At 44.0% G+C, this 21,356-nt stretch overlaps 1 protein-coding gene across 1 annotated transcript in view; it reads right to left on the bottom strand.

Moving 5' to 3' along the window:
- The window catches only part of ADAMTS18 (ADAM metallopeptidase with thrombospondin type 1 motif 18), a 172,507-nt gene extending 157,339 nt beyond the window's left edge, over positions 1-15,168 (bottom strand). Inside the window, exons 1-3 of the mRNA XM_064273760.1 lie at positions 15,079-15,168; positions 14,892-14,979; positions 11,751-12,067 (exon numbers count right to left, since the gene is read on the bottom strand). Coding sequence (XP_064129830.1) covers positions 11,751-12,067; positions 14,892-14,979; positions 15,079-15,168 — 495 coding nt within the window. The remainder of the gene's footprint in view (positions 1-11,750; positions 12,068-14,891; positions 14,980-15,078) is intronic.
- Positions 15,169-21,356: the final 6,188 nt, after the last annotated feature.

The following is a 21,356-nucleotide window of genomic DNA, read 5'->3' as shown; positions in this document are numbered from 1 at the left end:
ACTCGAAGTTACTCGACAGGAGAACTGCCCCATAGGGTTTCCAAGGCTATAAATCTTTGTGGAAGCAGGCTGCCACATCTTTTTCCTGAGAGGCTGGTGGGTTCGAACCATCGATCCTCCAGTTAGCAGCCAAGCACTTAGCCACTGCATCACCAGGACTCCTTCAATAAATATTAGCCATTATTATTACCTAGGCTAAAACTCTTTCCTGCCTGTGGGTGGTAAGGAGGATTGGCATGAGCCAATTTTAAAAGCCCCATTTTGGGAGAAGATCTGCAATAATGGTAATTATTACTACATTATTGTTACCATCATCAGTATTATTACTATGTGCCAAGAACTGTTTAAGTATTGGACATAGAGTACTTTTCTTTCAATTAAGCATCCATAAACCCATGAGGAAGGTACTACCATTATTCTCATTTTACCAATGAAGAAACAGGGACAGTAAGTAATTTGTCCTAGGTCACAGAGCAAAGTCTAGAGCTGGGCCTCACATTTCTGACACTGGAGTCTGAGCTTAGAACCACTACCCTACGCTGTTTTATCATAACATGAATTGATCCAAATCCTACCTATTTGTTGATCCTCCCTTTTTGATCCTTTATCTTTCTCTCATCTTATTTCTTCATAGTTGTTGCTTTCCCCCACAAAAATCCCCAGATGTCCTCACCAAGATGATTTCCAATACCCAAGAGCTTTTGTCCTGCTCTGACAGGCTGAGAAGTTAACGAGAAGGGGGCTTGGATTAAAGTATGGTGCTCCTACTGTGTACCAGGCTACGGTAGAAGATGCATCACGATTCATCTTATGAGAGCATGAGTTATCCTGCCACTTCACAGATGAGAACACTGAAGTGTAGAGACCTGAAGAAAGCCGCAGACTTACAACCTAGGACCTCAGGGAGTTTGCACCTCAACTGCCAACCCCAAGCAGGCAGAGAGCAAGAAGGAGAAGAATCAACCTCTCAGTCTCCCACGAGTACCCCTCAAATTGGCCTTTGTCACTTAGGGGATCAGCTATCTGGCAAGAGCCTTGGCTTTTTTTTTTTTAATTCCCTGCCTTGGCTAGTTGTTGTTTTCTTTTTTAAGAAGAGTTTGGCCTGGCATTTTGCTAGAAGTGTCGCTATGAGCAAAACAAATAATTTTCTCCACAAGCCACATCTGAAAAGGCAATACAAGACAGAGGAAAAAAGAAGAAAAAGGAAAAAAAAAATGTCTTTTTACCCTTGATGAATCAAGTAATGGCCTAAGAAAACAGCCCTGGTTAAGCAACTAAGTTTAGCCTGTACTCAAAAAAAACACATAAATACAACCTGGCCTAATCCTTAATTTCACGTGACTCTCTTAAGTGACCAAGTGACAGAAGAGTTCCAAGGGGGTAAATGTAATTCCACAAACCCCTGCCAGCTAACAAGGCCATACAGAGCAGCTGAGTATTGTTTTCTTTCTGCCATGGACCACGGTCATTTAACTTCAGCCCTTTCACAAATGGAAATTGGTTTTCTAAAGACTGCTCGGCAGATAGTGACCAGCAACAGACAACTCAATGACTGAGACTTCTGAGACATAAAACACTTCTGAAAAGGGGACATCAAAGCATCTCTGTTGCCTGTGGAAATCCAATTGCTTCCAAAGCTCCTTGCGGGGACCCAGCACTCCAGAGAATGGGTCACTGGAGTGGCCGTCTGAAAAGGCCACCACGAAAGAAAGCTACAATGGGGACATTAGGGCAGCCAGCCATGGAGGAGAATCGCCACTTTCGGTTTAATTGTTGGGAACAAAGAAAAGAGAAATGAAGGGGAGCCAAGTTAACAAAATTGGATGGTGCCTTGAGAGCCTACAGTGGAGAGGATTCTCCTGGCAGCCTTGGTCACAGCACACAGTCTACTCTGGGCCGTTACAAGGCGCTGCGGCCAGACTGTAAGGCGAGATTGGGCCTTTTTTGTTACAGCAGAAAGCATAGCAGTCTACCACCTTCACCAGCTGGGCCTTTCCTGAAAGGCAGACATACAAGGCATTCCAGATCTGGGTGGAAATAAGGTCGCCATATGGGTAACAGTTTCTGCATAGCTTTCCATTTGATCTTGCCACTAATAACGGAGCTTGGTTTTAGAGTTTAAGCAAGGGGTGCCTTTCCCCAGCTGAACAACATAGGGTCATTAGACAGGCCAGGTACCAATAAAGTGCAGATCATCTTAGACCTGTTGTTGTTGTTAGGTACCGTTGAGTCAGTTCTGACTATAGCGACTCTCTCTACAACAGAAAGAAACACTGCCTGGTCCTGTGGCATCCTCACAGTCATTGTTATATTTGAGCCCATTGTTGCAGCCACTGTGTTAATCTATCTTGTTGCGGGTCTTCCTCTTTTTCAGTGACCCTCTACTTTACCGAGATTGATGTCCTTCTCCAGTGACTGGTCCCTCCTGATAACATGTCCTAAGCATGTGTCATGGATTGAATTGTGTCCCCTCCAAAATATGTGTCCGCTTGGTTAGACCATGATTCCCAGTATTGTGTAGTTGTCCTCCATTTTGTGATTGTAATTTTATGTTAAAGAGGACTAGGGTGGGATTGTAACACCTGACCCAATGTACAGGGAGTTTCCCTGGGGCGTGGCCTGCACCACCTTTTATCTCTCAAGAGATAAAAGGAAAGGGAAGCAAGCAGAGAGCTGGGGACCTCATACCACCAAGAAAGCAGTGCCAGGAGCAGAGGTTATCCTTTGGACCTGGGGTCCTTGTGCAGAGAAGCTCCTAGTCTGGGGAAGATTGATGAGAAGGCCAACAGAGAAAGAAAGCCTTCCCCTGGAGCTGACACCCTGAACTTCGACTTTTAGCCTACTTTACTGTGAGGAAATAAACTTCTTTGTTAAAGCCATCCACTTGTGGTATTTCTGTTATAGCAGCACTAGATAATTAAGATAGTAGATAAGACGAAGTCTCTCCATCTTTGCTTCTAAGGAGCATTCTGGTTATATTTCTCCCAAGACAGATTTGTCTGTTCTTCTGGCAACACCATAATTTGAAGGCGTCAACGCTTCTTCAGTCTTCTTTATCCACTGACCAGCTTTCACATGCATTCCAGGCGACTGAAAATACCACGGCCCGGGTCAGGCGCACCTTAGTCCTTAAAGTGACATCTTTGATTTTTAACACTTTAAAGAGGTCCTTTGCAGCAGATTTGCCCAATGCAATGCGTCATTTGATTTCTTGACTGCTGCTTCCATGGGTGTTGATTGTGAATCCAAGTAAAATGAAATCCTTGACAACTTCAATCTTTTCTCCATTTATCATGATGCTGCTAACTGGCCCAGTTGTCAGGAATTTTGTTTTATTTACATCGAGGGGCAATCCATACTGAAGGCTGTTGTCTTCAATCTTCATCAGTATCTTCTGGCACTATATCAGACAGTGTTCCACGGCTACTCATAAGATTTTCACTGGCCAATTTTTTCAAAAATAGACTGCCAGGTCCTTCTTCCTAGCCTGGCTTAGTCTGGAAGCTCTACCGAAATCTTTCCACCCTCCTGCTAAGTGAGGCATAGCTTCCAGCATCACAGCAACACACAAGCCACCACAATATGACAAACTGACAGATGAGTGGTGGATCTCAGGCCTAGGAATGGCTATTTTATTGTGAACCACGAAGCCCCGGTATAGGGAGTTGATAGTGGTTTAAAAGGAGGGGTATGGTTAAATTCGTGTCGAAACTCTACCTCCTGGAGCTTCCTAATGCACGTTAGCACAGCAAAGCATTTTGAAGGGTCTGATATGTACTACACTAAAGACGTCTTTAAACCTAAAGTTTCCCAAATTTTATGAACATGTGACCTTTTTTATTCCCAGAACATCTCTTAATAGTCAGAAATCAATACATAATATTATAGTGTTTCTTTTGGGGATCTATGACTTGATGATTTTCTTGTCACTACCAAATGATGAAGAGATGCTCTCAGGAAAAAAAAAAGTTTGCATGGCCAAATAAATTAGGGAAATTCTAGGTTTCAACAGAGTTAAACGTCTTTAATGTAGGACATCTCTGACTTGTTAATATGCTAATATTAATACACCACCAGTCCGTCAGTTTGTCATACGAAGGTGGTTCATGTGTTGCTATAACGCTAGAAGTTATGCCACCAGTATTTCACATAGCGGTAGGATCAGCCATGGTGGACAGGTTTCAGCATAGCTCCAGACTAAGAATAGGAAGAAAGGGCTGGTGATTACTCCCAAAAATTAGCCAACAAAAACCTTATGGATCACAAAAGATTATTGTCCAATTCAGTGCCCAAAGATGAGCCCCCTAAGTTAGAAGACACTGCACAATAACCAGAGCAATGAACTCTAGCATAGCAACGACCGTGAAGAGGGCACAGAACTGGGCAATGTTTCATTCTGTTATACAGAAGGTTGCCATGAGTCAGAGATGACTTGACAACAACGAACAACAATATGCTAATATTCCCTGTAAAGCTCCAAGAGGTGGCATTTTGACACTCATTTGACCATGGTCCACCCATTCTAAAGCCGTATGTTCATGAACTCATACCAAGGTTCTGCTGAATTACAGCTTGGTTCATAATAAAATAGCAATTCCTAGGCGTGGAATTACCGTTCCATCTTCTCCCGGAGGATGTAAGCCCTATGACCTTGAGGATGGCATCGATTTTGTACACGATTCTGCCCTGAACACTCCCTGGCATTACAACAATGGTAAAAACAAAACCCATTGCTGTCAAGTCGATTCTGACTCATGGCAATCCCGTGTGTTACAGAGTAGAACTGCTCCACAGGGTTTTCCTGGCTGTAATCTTTACAGAAGTAGACAGCCAGCGTTTTCTTCCATAGTACTGCTGAGCGGGTTCAAACAGCCAACCTTAGGTTAGGAGATGTGCGCAAACTATTTGTGCCATCTACAGGCTCCTAAGTCATTGGCGAATGACAGAATGATCATTCAATGTTGCTTTCCAGTCAGTTCCTAAAGGACATTTCCACTAAGTATCAGAAATGGAATCAATCTGTCCAATCGACACCAACTATTTAAACAATTTATCTCCACGTTCGACCCCTTAATCTGGTGGTTCTCAGATGCTGGTATGCATCAGAATGATTAGGACAGCTAAAAATACTTATTCCTCAGCCTAGCCTCCTTGAGCTTCTATTTTGGGTAAAGGAATCTGTATTTTCAACAGACACCCCAAGTGAATCTAATGCAGTTAATCACACCTTGAAAAACTGTCTGAATAAAAAGAATCACACAGGTGCAATGCTTTGGGGCCATAAATGTCTTTTAGATCTCCTAGTATGTGGGAAGAAAGGTTTGTTCTATCATCCCAGAAAGCCAAATTAAGAAACACTGGTAAAAATTACAAAAAGATAGGTTGTAGTTCAATGTCAGGGTAAAGAGTCGCATGGGCTCTCTGGAAATATAATGACCTTGGTATTCAAGATGACGCTGGATATGATAGAAAGGACATAAGTGGCAGATAGTGATTCAAAAAAAAAAAAAACCTGTTGCCGTCGAGTCCATTCTGACTTGTAGCAACCCTATAGAACAGAGTAGAACTGCCCCATAGAGTTTCCAAGGAGCACCTGGTAGATTCAAACCATTGACTTTTTGGTTAGCAGCCATAGCACTTAACCACTACACCACCAGGGTTTCCAGATAGTGATTAAAAAACCCAGTGCCGTCATTAGGTTAATTTGCAACTCTGAGATTTCTGGGACAAAGACTACAAATACCTTCAGGCAGTGTAAGGCAGCCAGGCATAGGGGGCAGTTATGAGTTAGAGAGGGCATGCTCCTGTCTACAGTCTTTCAAATCTTTAAAAATAATAACCCCAAACTTAACTGTAGGTATGATTCACTCAGGGCAGATAACTTGCAACTCCTGTTTCATGAATTATTCCAAGTAGATAACAGCCTACTTAAAAAAAAAAAACCTCCTGAATAAAGTAAGAAATCCTATGGGGCAGTTCTACTCTGTCCTATAGGGGCATTATGAGTCAGAATCGACTTGACAGAAATGGGTATGTGGTGTGTGAGTCTTTTGTGAAGGAGCCCTAGTTGTGCAGTGGTTAAGCACTAAGCTGCTGAAAGGCCAGTGTTTTGAACCTACCAGCAGCTCTGCAGGAAAAAAGCCCTGGCAATCTGCTCCCGTAAAGATTAACCCATTGCCATCAAGTCGATTACAACTCATAGCAACCCTATAGGACTGAGTAGAACTGTCCCATAGGGTTTCCAAGGAGCTGCTGGTGGATTCGAACTGCTGACCTTTTGGTTAGCTGCCAAGCTCTTAACCATTGCAACACCAGGGCTCCCCCTTAAAGATTACAGCCTGGGAAACCCTAAGGGGCAGCTCTACTCTGACCTATAGGGTTGTTATGAGTCATAATTGATGCAATTGCACACAACAACAATAGCAGCATTTATTAAAATACATCAGATATTCTAAGCAAAGGATAATTCTGAATTATTAAGGGAAATGCCCTGCCAGAACAATTTAAGCTGGAATATCTACTTATTTGTATGTTTTACTAGCCCTTCTACCCTTTCTCGCTTTCTCCTGGGGCTTTCCTAGTGGTCAAGATAATGGTAAGATTTCCTACTGGTACTTTGTCAAGCCATCTAAAGGTGGCTTATTACTTTCCTAACACACTATGTGCAAACTAGGAGATTACTATCATTTGTAAAGGGATTCTGACACCAGGGGTACCTTCCACTCTTGGTATAGAGGCTTCAGGTAGAAGTAGTTTCATCTCACAGTCTCTTTCATCCCATGTTGTCTCTATTATGGAAGGAGAATTGCCCATCTGCTTTGGCATGTTAACTTTGATGAGTCCCTCCAACAAGGAGGTTATATTTGTGTTCCTTTGCTGACTCATGAATCATCTACTGTACTGAATCCATGGCAGCAGTTGCTGGAAACAGGAGGTACAGTTGACTTTAGAGGAGTTACAGAGCCCTTGCTAAACCCAAAAAGCTAAGGAATGTTTCTGGGTTCTAGGTAGCTAGAAGAATGAAGAAATTCTTCCTCCTGACACAGTTATTTCTCTTCCATCCCCACCTGTCAATGTCCATAGTGAAGCGTTCCCTCAATGTGATACCTCAAGTGATCTCACAGGACCCATTAATATCATTTAATAGTTTTTATAAGCCATTAGCCCACTGTTAGAGATTCATAGGTGTAGTAACAACAGGTTAAGTTGCTGAAGGCATTTCCACTCAGAATTCTTGTGTCTGTTTATAGAGAAAAAAACCACTTCTTTTCCATATATACCATAAAACCAAAACCAAACCCAGTGCTGTCGAGTCAATTCCGACTCATAGCGACCCTATAGGGCAGAGTATAACTGCCCTGTAGAGTTTCCAAGGAGCGCCTGGAGGATTCGCACTGCTGACCTTTTGGTTCGCAGCCATAGCACTTAACCACTACGCCACCATGGTTTCCATATGAAGAAAAAAATACGCCACAGAAAATCAAAAAAGATATCAACGGCCAATAAGCAAAAGAAAAGGTACTAAACTTCATTAACCATCAGGACAATGCAAACTAAACCCATAATGGGGTACCAGTTCACATCTAGCATTCAGGGTGGCTAAGGAAAGAAAAAAACCAAGTGTTGGTTAAAATGTGGAGCAACTGGAACTCTCATATGCTGCGGATGGGAGTATAAATCAGCTTGGCAGTATCTATTAAGGGTGAACACGTATATACTCTATGACCCAACAATTTCTTTCTTAGGTATGTATCCAGCATAATGTGTCCATAAATTCACCAAAAGGCATACACGAGAATGTTCAGCAGTACTCTTCATAATAGCCTCAAAGGGGAAACAATTTGAATGTCTGTCAACAATTGGATGGAAACATTGTGGAATATTCACATAGAAGAATATTATGTAGCTATAAGGACAAACTAACAATGTGCCAATGTGCATGAATCTCACAATCACAATATTGTATGAAATAAGCCAGACATAAAGTTCATACTATATGATTCTCCTTATATAAAATTCAAAAATAGGCAAAGTTCAATTATGTCAAAAGCTAGGAGAGTAGGTATTTGTGATGGGTAGTGACTGGAGAGGCTACAAGAGGGTCTTCTGGGGACACTGGTAATGTCCTGGGTCTTGATCTGGCTGTCTGTTACATGGGTGTGAACTTTGAGGAAGTCATTCAACCTATACACTTATGACTTATACATTTTTCTTTTATACTTCAAGAACAGGGTTATAAAAATTAGCACAGAGCAGTCTTAGCTTCTCCGTTCCAAATCTGTCCTCTTGTTTTTTTCTATTGTTTTATTGAGAATGACCGAGTGTGTGTGTGTGTGTGCGTGTGTGTGTGTGTGTGTGTTGTTACATAAATCAGCCAAAGATGGCCCTAGGTTGTTTATTTCTTTCTAACAGACTAGGCATATCAGCCCAAAAAGCCCTCTGGCTCTAAACTCAAAGTTGTACATATCCAACAATTTTAAAAATCACCCAAATAAGCAGATTTTTTAGCTACTTAGAGTCTGCCTGTGCAACTGCACCCAACATCTGCTAGTCCTAGATAAGACAAAACTCTATAGTTATAAGAAATCAAACCGCTACTGTCCTTCAGAGCTCTTTGACCTAGAGATTCCTCACCTCGCAGTGGAAGGATATACCCTAGATACACAGAAGCCCCCCTCCCACTTTCTCCCTGTCCCTGGGAACTTCCTTGCCCTCTTCCCCTTTTGGTGGCTCCCTGTACCACATGCCTCTGGAAGACCTCCTGCAGTGGGGGACCATCCCCCGTGTGGGCTATCAATGCATCTTCCCCAATAAATACCTTGTGCAATGCTGCTATCTCATGGTCAGATCTTTTTTCTTGAACTCAAACTCACTTCAGTGTTTCATACAGTTGGTTAAGAGCCAGGTAGGGCAAATAATGGAATGAGGATAAGACTGATGACTCTCTCCCTATCCTGGGTATACCAAAGTGTGCTCTTCCAGGGGCAACAAACTGGATAAATCAAAGTCCAATGCCTAGAGTTGGCAGTGGTTTTAGAAATCATTTTCCATAGTTCAGGAGAAGAAACTGAGGCCTACAGATGTGAAGTTAATTAACTCAGAACACACATCTTGTTTTGCAAAGTAGGCATCAAACCTGAGTCTCCTGATCCCACTTTGTTGTTGTTGTGTACCAATGAGTTGATTCTGACTCATAGCAACTGTATGTGACAGAGTAGAACTGCCCCATAGGGTTCCCTAGGCTGTAATCTTCATGGGAGCAAACTGGCAGGTCTTTTCTGCCATGGAGCTGCTGGTGGGTTCAAACTGTCATCTTTTCAGTTCCCAGCTTACGTCAGCCTTATACACTGGCAGGTCAGTGTGCCAACTATTTCTTTCACACCTATCACAAAGATGGAATTTTTAATTTACCTCATTCTTATGGGTTGAAAGATAATTTGCTCCCTGTTCAAAAGTGAATCTCTTCCTTTGGAGAAGTGACCCAACATCCGTTAATAAGAGACAATTTATCAGTTTTCCTGTCACTCACAGAGAATGAAATCCTGAAAGGGCTCAACACACTAAAGCTAATTTTGACTGAAAATAAAACAACCCTACAGCAGTGACTCCCTCTCCCTGCCAGGCATGGGTAGCACTTTACATGCAAGAAGTCATAACTTATTCTTGGTCCTACTAGTTAGTAAGTGCTAGTGTGAGAATTAGAATCTTGGCAAACTGCTCTTAACCAGTATGGTATGTAGAATGAGGTAGTTTAAGCTACTATGGACAGGGAAATATGAGAGGATTCCAAGAAAGGGCAGGAGATCAAAAACAAATATGTGTGTGCATATTCATGTTATAATATACAGGTATCATGGACTGAATTACATCCCCCCAAAACTGTGTGTACCAAGTTGGTTAGGTCATGATTCCCAGTATTGTGTGGTTTTCCTCCATTCTGTGATTGTAATTTTACAGTAAGAGGATTAGGGTGGGGTTGTAACACCACCCTTACTCAGGTCACCTCCCTGATCAATGTAAAGCGAGTTTCCCTGGGGTGTGGCCTGCACCACCTTTCATCTCTTAATAGATGAAAAAGAAGCAAGCAGAGAATGGGGGGCCTCATACCACCAAGAAAGCAGTGTCGGGAGCAGAGCGCCTCCTTTGGACCCAGGGTCCCTGTGCCTGAGAAGTTCCTTGACCATGGGAAGATTGAGAACAAAGACCTTCCTCCAGAACTGACAGAGAGAAAACCTTCCCCTGGAGCTGAACCTGCTTTACTCTGAGGAATTAAATTTCTCTTTGTTAAAGCCATCCACTTGTGGTATTTCTGTTATAGCAGCACTAGATGACTAAGACGATAGGTCATGATTGAGACATATTGTTCGTTGAGATGGATCAAGCTTAGTTGGGAATTGTTAAATCTTTGATTTACTTTATATTTTAAAGACCGTACCAAAGAATATAACTCTGGTTCTGATGGAAGGTTTTAAGCTAAATATTAGGTCACAACACACACAAAAAAGAGTAACACACAACTGAAAGTTTCAACCAGCAGCAAACATGAGGGGTGATAGAAAAACTTGGCAATGGATAATGGTCATGGCTGGACAACATGATAAACATTATTAATGTCATTGAATTCTACACATGAAGAATGTTGAAACGGCAAATGTTTTGTTACATATATATTCAGCACAATAAAAAAGAAAGAGGGGTTCTAATTCACCAGGTTCTAAGCCACCACCTCTTTCTTTGTGGCTTAACTCATATATACATTACCAAATCCGAGTCCTCAACTTGGCCTCCTCAATTTTCTTTCATCCAACCAAGCCAGAGCATTATCATCACGTGTCTAAACACAGACAAGCTCTTCTGTCGGCTCATGACATTTCTCCATTGTAACACAGAATAAAAGCAACCTCAAATGCCATTTTCTGGCTCATATATGACTGGACCCTGATAGAAGCAACCTTTACACCAATATTCTCAGCCTGGTGCTCAACAGACTAGGATTACACAGAGAGGAAATAGCACTTGTCCCAAATTCTTTTTTTAAGCACAGTAGTTAAGAGCTTGACTGCTAACCAAAAGGTTGGCAGTTCGAATCTACCAGCTGCTCCTTGAAAACCCTATGGGGCAGTTTTACTGTTCTATAGGGTTGCTACAAGTCGGAATCGACTCAGTGGCAATGGGTTTAGTTTGTTTTTTTGCTTCTCTGGACGTCATACCTAATCCTACCAGCTCCTGAGTACATCACACCACATTCCACAAGGGTGTCTTGTGTGAGCAGGACAACACAAACAGATTAGTTAAAAGAAAACAAAAGACCTCCCTTCAGTAAAATGAAGGTTGGGCTTAACTGGGCTGCTGAATACAATTTGGTATTGAAATACAGTTTTCCCATTTCAAAGCATGTAGAGGCATGCAGCTTGTTAGATTTATATAATGCCTGGTCTCCCAAGACTTTACAAAGGGAATGGCATCCATCAAATTAATTTCCTTAGGGATTGTCTCAAACATGAAGAATAAAAAGGCCCAGACCATTAAACATCAAAAGCATGAGCTAAATGGTACTTAAAGTTCTATTATATTTTCTTTTTCTGGGAGCAGATTAGATTAATTCAATTGAGGATATTAGAAGTATCCAAGCTGACGGTGCAAATGTGTCGAGTTTGCTAGAAGGGCAGTTAATATTGCAGTCATCAGTTGATTCAAGTTATACAAACCACAGGAAAGGGGGAATCTGATTTAGAGTGAGACACACTTACCAAGCCGGCACACGTAGACACAGCGACGGAGGAGGAGCTGTCATTTCTGATAAATCCCTGATAGAAACATCGCTGCACTGCAGGTTCCTGATTCTCTGAAGCACCATCTTTTCCAAGTACCTGGACAATAAAGTGACTGCTCAAAATCGCCGAAGGCTTCAGCTCTAAGTGGAGTTCCTGTCCAAATGCTGAAAATCGGTAGTGCAGTGAGCTCCTGGCACTCTGTGCAGATCGCTTTTTCCTGCCGTTGTGCAAAATGTCGTGTGAAATATATGACCCGCCCTCGTCCACTTCCACCGGTGTGACAAAGACATAGTCTGCAACGGAAAAAGTTGAGCCGTCAGCACCCAGAGCCAACAATGCCGAATGGTCACTTTCTACCAAGCTGGCAAAGAGCAACCCACAGCTCAAAGATAGCTTTGTGCCTGTTGCCACGTGCCGAGATTAAATATAATTCAGAGACTCTTGTGAAGATGAGGACCCCAGAGTCTCTACAACTAGCTCGGCCACAGTAATTCCTACAGAAATCAAAGGCAAACACAATTTTCATGAATTTCAAGAATGTTTTTGGAAAATGTCACAGCTCTCCTGGTTTGGAGATAGATAGGCTTTTCATCTCTTAGCCATGGAGGTATCTCTATAATTTATTTGGAGGAGGCAAAATAGAAAACTGTAAAAGTAAATAAGTGGAATTTTCTTCAAGGAGACTGATTCAGATCTTTACGTTTAAAATGAATCGGGAGTTTTTTTTTTTTTTGCAGTTTAAATTTCAAATGACAACTCACAGCCTTGGATAATGTGAGATAATACCACAAGTAATTAACAAGTAACGGGCAGTGTCCTATTTACAATATTATTTATGCATGATAATACAACTCTCGCACTTGGATGGCCCTTAATATTTTACCACGCACTTTCAGAGGGATGATCCTATTTAATGGCAAAAGAATAAAATATGCATGTATAAAATGCCTCAGTATTGTCAGAACTTTCCTATATAGGCTGATGTTTCAAACTGCTCAAACATGTTGGCGGGGGAGTGTCAGAGCAGGGACACCTGGAAAGGCCTGTTCAAAAATACCTTTCCTACTGCTCCCTAGAGCAGGACTAATTGCTGCCTGTTCCAGTGAGGAGGGGCTAGAAAACAATTTGCTGTTTGAAAAATGAAGCCAGCACACTGTTTCTTTCACAAAACATTGAAATTGAATAGTATCATCCCACAAAATGATCTGAAATATGCCCACTGAACATTCAAAACCCTCTGCATTTCTACTTTCTAGGCACAGAATGGGAAACTAATTTGGAAAGTGTTTTAAAAGATTCCGAAAAACTGAGAGGCATGTTTGAGTCACTTGGGTCCTTGGTTACTGGAGGAGGGCAAAAAAAAAGAGGAATTTCCCTTTTCCCAAAACAGTTAACAAAAAAAGGCTTAAGGAATGAACAGAAGCCCTGTCCCTAGCAAGATCAAGGAGTGATATTCTAATTAGGCCCATGCTTGCTAAAAAAAGAAATTAAAAAAATCCAATATGACGATGATTTCCAACTGTTTTTTCTCTGGGTATGAACCATCTGTGATCCTTCTATTGTTGGGCAATTCTTATTCCTATGTTCTTTATGTCCTGCCTCTCCCATTTTCTCCTGGACTCTCCTTAAACTAGAAATAGTATGTAACCGTCATGCTGATTTTTTTTTAAAAAAGTAATTGAAGAGATTTTTTTTCCCTTTTCTTAACCTGAAAATATACAGTATTTAAGTGTCTTAAATATCTCCAATATGCTGCTTTACAGGTATGTGTTTCTTGATCCAACGCAACTTTTTCTTAGAGATAAATCACTCCCTTCCCCCACCAAACTAAAACCTCATTGACAACCATGCCTGAGTCTCTACAATCAGTTGTTTCTTACCTCCTTGTGCAAAGCCATTTTTGAAACTCTGCCTGTCCTTAGTTGGGAAGCTATGTGGGAGCTTTATCCAGCCAGCTTTCTAAGGATCAGCCAGCAAAGTCCCCCCTGCCCCCAACCCCCCAGACACTTGTTACAGGCTTGTTTCCAGGGGAAGAATTAGCAGGCTGATGGTTACATTCAGTGGTTGGTGGGAGAAGAGATGGTCAGTGCTCCCTGCCAACAACGATCTGATCAATTGATTTAGGGGCTAACTAAAGATGAACTCCTTATAGGTGGTGGCTGGGACTCCAGCCATTTGACTCTGATGGAACAATGAAGGGCTGTTTTAGAAGCTGCAACCTTTCTGGTTGGACAAAAGGTGAATTTCTCCCCAAGAGCTAATTCCTGATCCCCCCCCCCACCCCTCACTCACCACTCCCTGGCATAGCCTTTCTTCATAACTCCACCATCGCCCCAGTCCCCAATATGCACCCTTGTCTCCTGACAGGAGAGAGAGAACCCTGCAAGGAGAGAAATTATAGAGTCCCAAAGAATCCAAGTTGGACAAGGTCTTGCTAGTCACAGCATAAACTTGTTCTCCGGTAGCTGGTGGAAACAACGAAAACAAGGATTTTCCTTCTGGGCAAAGGTGGGAAGTTAATAAATGACAGAAATGAGGGTGTTCTGGAGGTTTGTGGCTGGAGGACCTCAGAACAGATAGAAAAAGGACCCACAGACTTCAGCTACCTGCTTTCCTTTCTCTAAGAGCGGTCTTTGGGAATCCATGACTCAGGTGGGTGAAGAGAAGGAAGGAAAGGAAGAAGGGGACAGAGGAGAGTGAGGAGGAAAGATAGGGAGGGAAAGTGCTCTAGACCTTTCAGTTCCTGCCGGCTTTCCCAGGAGAAGGGCAGGAGAAAGGGGCCCTTTGTGCCGCCTTGTCCAAGTCCACTTCCTTTGTAAAGTCTCAGGGCAATAAGCGTTTCTTTTTGTTTTTGTTTTTAAACAATCCATCTGTGAAGGGCGAAAGTATTGTTTTCTTATTTACGTGACTTGAAGCCTGAGCCACTGATTCTTCTGATAAGCCCAGAGCCCTTGCCACACCCCCCCTCTCCAAATAGGAACCATTTCCAGGACGCACACACACCTGACAGGTTGGGGCGGGGGGGGGGGCGGCTTTCCAATCTTATATCTCTTTTACGGGGGAGGAAGGGACAAAGTGCCCGGAAAGGCCCTTCTAGGGGTGAGGAAAAATACGAACCATCATTTAATCCGCTGCTACCGCCGCTGCTGTCACTGGCTAAGGCTGCGGCAACCGACACGCAGCAGAGGCAGCACAGCTGGAGCGCCTGCAAGAGAAAAGGTGACATCGTTTGTGAGGGGCGCGGCAGGCTTGCGCCTGGCGCCCCCTGACCCCCGCTCATAGCCCGCCCCTTGGCGGCACCTGCCTTGGCTACGTGCCCCAGTCTCGCGTGGCCCCACGGCGGGCCCGAGCCGGCTGCCGGGAGGGCGCACGCAAGCAGAACGGCGCACTCCATGGTTAGGTGCGGGCGCGGCGGCTGCAGACGGCCGGGCGCGGCGGGCGGAGCGCACGGGCGGCGCGCATTCTCCCAGCGTCCGGCTGCCTCGGAGCGCGGCGCCCCAGGTGCGGCACCAGGTGGGAGCCGCCGCCGCTCACATGGAGGGACAGGCGCGCCGGGGCCTCCCCTCCTCGAGCCGCCCGCGCGCCCTCCCTTTTGCCGGCACTGGCCTGCGGAGCTGCTGCCTGCGGCTCTCAGGGGGTGCAGGGGGCTCCCTAGGTCGGGGCTGGCGCGCCCCTCGGAGCGTAGACAGCTGGGGAACCCTGTCTGTGCCTGCCCGCCCGTCTGTGCGTCTGTGTCTGTGGGAGCGTCTGGGGCTCCCGGGGAAGGCAGCGCCAGCTGGCTCCCCCGTCGTTGTAGCCGAGCGCCCGCCTCTCCACCGCGCGGTGATTGGCGACCAGCGGCTCCCGGACTCGTCCGAGCCCCCGGGCTGGTGCAAGGGCGTGGGATTCCAGGCTCCGGCTCCGAAGGAGGGGGCTAAGGGGGCGGGGAAGCTGAGTGGGAGTGAGAGGGAGGGACAGACCGTCTGCCGAGAGAGGGAGGGGAGCGCCCTGGGAAAGACGTGGAAAACGTAATTTAAGCGCATCGAGGGATGAGCTGAGAAGGGAGAAGGCCCAGGTAAAGGGCGCGACTTCTTTCGCTGCCTGTGCAGACTTCACATTTACAAGTTTCCCAGCTAGAGAGCCAAGACAGCGTTCCCAGCACCAACTAAATGCCAGGTGCTATCCCCTGCTTTATATCATTTATCCTATGACCTGTCCTTGCAAAGTAGGAATTATTAACCACTTGATAGAGGTGAAGAAACTGAGGCTCCAACTGGCTCAAGATACCTCAGCTACCCAGTGAATCATCTAGTAACTTACAAATCTAGGGCAGCGGGGGAAGCTGGAACAATGAGCCTTGTCCTGTCTGCAGTATGTGAGAGAGCATGGCCAGCGGTGGCTTCCCCTCTCCTCCCGGATCTTTCTCTCCTCTCCAAGTGAGGATGCTTCCAACTCTTCAAGACTGAATGCTGGCCCCAGACACCAAACCTGCAGAAATCAGCCATAACAAACAGTGTTCACCATCACCACGAATGTGCATCCAATTTGCTGAGTGCCTGTTCATTTACTCAACACATTTGTTTGATCTTTTGATCCCTTCTGTTTGCATTCTCCCCACAGGCCAGTGGGAAAGACTCTCATTGGAAAACACAACAGCATTGAGAACAAAACGATCACAAACACTGTAAAGGAAAAGAATAGGCTCCTAAATTGGAAACAATAACAGCAGAATCTATTTTAGATTGAGGGGATAAGAATGTGTGTGTATGTGTGTGTGTGTGTGTGTGTGTGTGTGTAAGGCTTCTCTAGGAGATGACATTTAAAATAAGACCAAAGGGAAAAGAAGGAGAGGGTCAGTTTTATAGAGGGGCACGGAGGAGTTGGATCCTACATGTTAAGCAGAGGGACCATAGCATAAGTGGTAGCCTTGAAGTAGTAAAAGTGTTTGGCATGATGGAAGAGTAGAGTACAGGTCAGAGGGAGAGAGGGAGGGGTAGAAACATCCGCTGGCCAGGTCAGCAGGACCTAGTACACTGGGGTGAAGCAGGCTGGGAAACTGTTAACAGAACTTTAAGAAGGTATTAGAGAGTGTGTATACAGGAGGCAACATCGGCTTGAATAAAAAACAACATGGATCATTTGTGGAAATGGATTGAAGATGCTGAGATAGGGCCAAAGAGGAACAAGTTAGAAAGCTCTTGCTAGAATCAGGGTGAGTGATGACAATGGCTTGGACCAGGGTGGTGGCAGTGGAGGTGGACATGTTACCCTGCTCAGGCTTAGAGGTACTGAGTTGATTAAGTGAGGTCTCACAGCTTAAGACAAGTGACAGCTCAGTATTTATAGATTGTTTTCATGAAAACAACAGTTAAAAGGTAAATCCAGGACTGTAGAAGCAGAGAAGATGGCACAACTTACTGCCTAGAGCAGTCAGGGAAGGTCTCACAGGGAGAAAATCTGGGTTAAACAAATCTCTTAGTTTCCTTAAATAAACTGTTCAAGCTCTTGGGGCCTCCATTTTATAATCTGTAAAACAGGAATAATTGCAATACACAGAAAGACATTCCAAGGCTTAAGTGAATATACTTTTTTGAGTATGGGTGAGCTGTAAAAGAAAAGATGATATCCCATATTACTATCATATCATATATCCTTTAATCTTTAATCTGTATCAGAATCACTTGTGATGCTGGCTTAAAATGCAGATTCCCAGGCCCCTGGCTGTATAATTCTGTTTTAGTAGATTTGGTCTAGGGCTCAAATGTGCCCCCTGTGAGAACCTAGAGAACAGTATAGAGTCTAATCCTATCCTGTGACATTTTTCTCCATCAACATGAGGACTCATAGTCTCTCATTTGACTGGATAAATATTTGTTGAGCGCCCACATATTGAGGGACTGGTGACCTCCACTTAAACCTCAAGTAAAAGCCTGGTCCCCCACTGGTTTTTCCAGTTCTCCCCAGTAAATCTTTGCAGCCCTCCATTATTTTGGTACAGAAACCAAGACACAGTTCTCGCATATTCACAGATCTAGAGGCCAAAACTTCCAACTTCATTCATTTGCAGATGACCACAACCCATCTCTTCTGTAGGGCCCGTAGACAAACACTGCAAAGCCATCATCTCTGAGATTATTTTATGCATTCAATTCTCCAGGAAATGGCCCTGCAATATGCATGAACTGTCACTAGAGGGTGAGATACCCAGTCAATAAGTCCAGCCTTTAGTACCTGGAAAGTAGCACTCACTTCCAAGTTACTTGGTGTGGGCTTTACACTAACTTTACCTAAAGTAATCTGGTCTTTGTCCTTAGCTCCTGAGAGATCACTCTGAACTCTTGGAACTTCCTGAGTAATTTAGATGCCTTCATTATCTATAGGATCCCTGGTGGCACTATGGTTAAAGCGCTTAGCTGCCAACTGGGAGGTCGGTGGTTGGAACTCACCAGCTGCTCCATGGGAGAAAGATGTGGCAGTAGGCTTCTGTAAAGATTACAGCCTAGGAACCCTATGGGCCAGTTTTATTCTGTCCTATGGGATTTGCTATGAGTCTGGGTTTGTGGTTTGGTGTTATCTATAGGAGTCCTTGGGTTGTCTATAGGTCTCCAGACCACACCTGAGAGTTTATTACTCAGGTGGGGACTAGCCAGGCCAGAAAGACCATCTCATGGTATCAGCTGACCTCGAGAGGGGTCAACTGATTCAATCAATAGTGTCTACTTAATAAGGCCTAATAAAGACTCTCGACATGGAAGTTCCATGGGCTTTCATTGATGTGAAAGACATTGATGGCCATGGCCATGGGAGGGTAGCACATCCTTCTTTGGGACATGGAAGCTTTGCAATAATAAAAAAATTTTTTTGTTCTAGACCTTTTTTTTTTTTTTGCATCTCTTCATTTGTATCCTTTTTTTTTTTCCCATAATGTAACTGTAAGTTTAAAAGTTTTGTGAGTCATTTTAGTGAATTATCAAATCAAAGGGAGCAGTGCAAGCCAGCAGATCAGAGTGAGGGGAGCTAAGCACCTTTGAGATTTCAGCTGATATCCTGAGGGGGTAGTGGGAAGCCCCTGATTTGTAGCCAGAAGTAAGGGTGTCATGGGGCCTCCCAAGCTCTTAGCTTAACAACTAGTTTTGTAAATTGTCATCAGACGCAATCTATTCTTCCTTGCCTTGACCACTACAAATGGAATTATTTTTGGTCTTTCATTCCACCTCCTTAGGGCACTGACATTGATTTCTTCTCATGCAATCCCCCCTTTAAATTGGCCTGTGTTAGATCTTTATCCCTTTTAATCAAACTAGTCTTGGTACTTTTGCTATGTGACTTTGGACACACAGCTTTAATGTGCTCATCTCAAACAGAAGTAGCAATCCCTACCTCAAACCTTTTTATTCATATAAGGGTTGAATGAAACAACATATATTAAGTACCTGATGCACAACCCAGAACCACTGGTGCTCAATGAATAGAAACTATCTTCCCCTTTCTTGATCTTCTTTTTCCCTTTCTCTAGAGCCAATACATTTCCTGAAGCTATGAAATCTTGTGTAGCGATAGATGCCATTTGAATGTTCTCCCACCAAACAGCAGTCTGGGCCCTGATTTTTCCTACCTGATTTCAGGGTTGCAGCTACCCAACACAGTACCTTGGTGTGCATAAGAAAATGCTGTTCCATTCTGGAAAGGCACACAAAAGTGGCTAGAAGTTGGGGGGTGTGCAAATTAGGGAAAAAAAAACACGCCCCCTCTGGGCTAATGATGCCTTGTGGGCTTGGTAGCAGAGGATCAAATGGATTTCAGTTCAGCTCACTGACAGGCAGGACACAGTAATTCACAAGCCCAACACGGGTTACAATCACCTCTTAGGTCTTTTCTTATCTTGGATTGGGTAGCTGACTAGGAGCAAGATTCGTTCAATTGAAATCTCACTGCCCAGAAGGACAATACCCAGACTGCTGAAACACACACTTCATACCATCTCCTCATCCAGCAAAGTACCTTATTTTACTGCAGACTGTGAGGGACAAATTCCACAAACTAACACGTTTCCACACTTGCCTGTGAACTATGTTCAGCTATTTTTGTTTGTACTCTCTCCCTTCCTGCTCAATATGCTCTCCTTTTTATTCCCTCCCTCACCCTGTACCACACAGTTATCTTCCCTTTCCTCCTTCCCTTCCTAACTAAACCCTACACTTTGTTGTTCACACAAGTGTGCTTATCACCTTTGCCATATCATTTCCTACCTCTTTTAATTAAACCAGCATTGCTGAGGCTTACCAGGTACCCAACTACCTTTCCATCTGATTGCCCACTCTTCAGGTTCTAAATCTAATATTGCTTCCTCAAAGAAGCCTTCCTTGTCCCCAGAATTTCTCCAACCAAACCCAAACCCATTGCCATCAAGTTGATTCCAACTCATAGCAACCCTGTAGGACAAAGTAGAACTGTCCCATAGGGTTTCCAAGGAGTGCCTGGTAGATTCAAACTGCCTTCAAAGCACTTACTAAATTCATTTGTTGTTAGTTGTTGGTGGCGGCCATCAAGTCAGCTCCAACTCATGGTGACCCTACATACAACAGAATAAAACATTGCCCAGTACTGCACCACCTTCATGATCGTTGGTATGCTAAAGTCCACTTTTGTGGCCACTATGTATCTTGAGGAAACCCTGGTGCCATAGTGGTTAAGTGCTACGGCTGCCAACCAAAAGATCAGCAGTTCGGATCCACCAGGCACTCGTTGGAAACTCTATGGGGCAGTTCTACTCTGTCCTAGAGAGTCGCTATGAGTTGAAGTCGACTCGACGGCAGTGGGTTTGGTTTTGGTATGTATCTTGAGTGCCTTCCAAACCAGGGTGCTCATCTTCCAGCACTATATCAGACAATATTCTGTTGTCATCCATAAGGTTTTCATTGGCTAATTTTCAGAAGTAGATTGCCATGCTTTTCTTCCTAGTCTGTCTTAGTCTGGAAGCTCTGCTGAAACTTGTTCACCATGGGTGACACTGCTGGTATTTGAAATACTGGTGGTATAACTTCCAGCATCATAGTAATATGCAAGCTACCACAGTATGACAAACTGACAGACAAGTGGTAGACTAAATTACTGTTTATTAGTTCTGTAGTTATTTGCTTGACAATACACAGGGACCCTGTGTATCATTTGGCTTACGGTTTATCTTAGCATTCAGCACTCTGCCTGGAACAGAAGGGGCTTCAAGGCATGTGAATGATTGAATGGATACATGAGTGAATGGCTGCACAAGAAAATGGCTAATGCCCCTTCCTCTTTGGACATTTCTTGGATTTCTGTCTGCTCTGTCAGAATAGCAGGCTCCAGAAGAGAGATTATCAACCGCAGTGCACACTGGCCAAGTTCCACCCCCAGGGATTCTGATTTCATGGGTCTAAATGCATACTGGATTGTTTTTAAAGTCCCCTGATTCCAGCTGAGTCTAACAGGAAGCCAGTTAAGAACCATTATCTAGAGCCTCCAAGTGTAATCCACAAACCAGCAGCATCTGGGACCTTGCTACACCTACAGCGACTCAGGCCCTAGCCCTGCCCTGCTGATTTAGAACCTGCATTAGATCAAGCT

The sequence above is a fragment of the Loxodonta africana genome, chromosome 21, assembly GCF_030014295.1.
Source record: "Loxodonta africana isolate mLoxAfr1 chromosome 21, mLoxAfr1.hap2, whole genome shotgun sequence".
Lineage (NCBI taxonomy): Eukaryota > Metazoa > Chordata > Mammalia > Proboscidea > Elephantidae > Loxodonta > Loxodonta africana.
The sequence above is the reverse complement of the archived record's forward strand: the minus strand, read 5'-3'. Positions and strand labels throughout refer to the sequence as shown.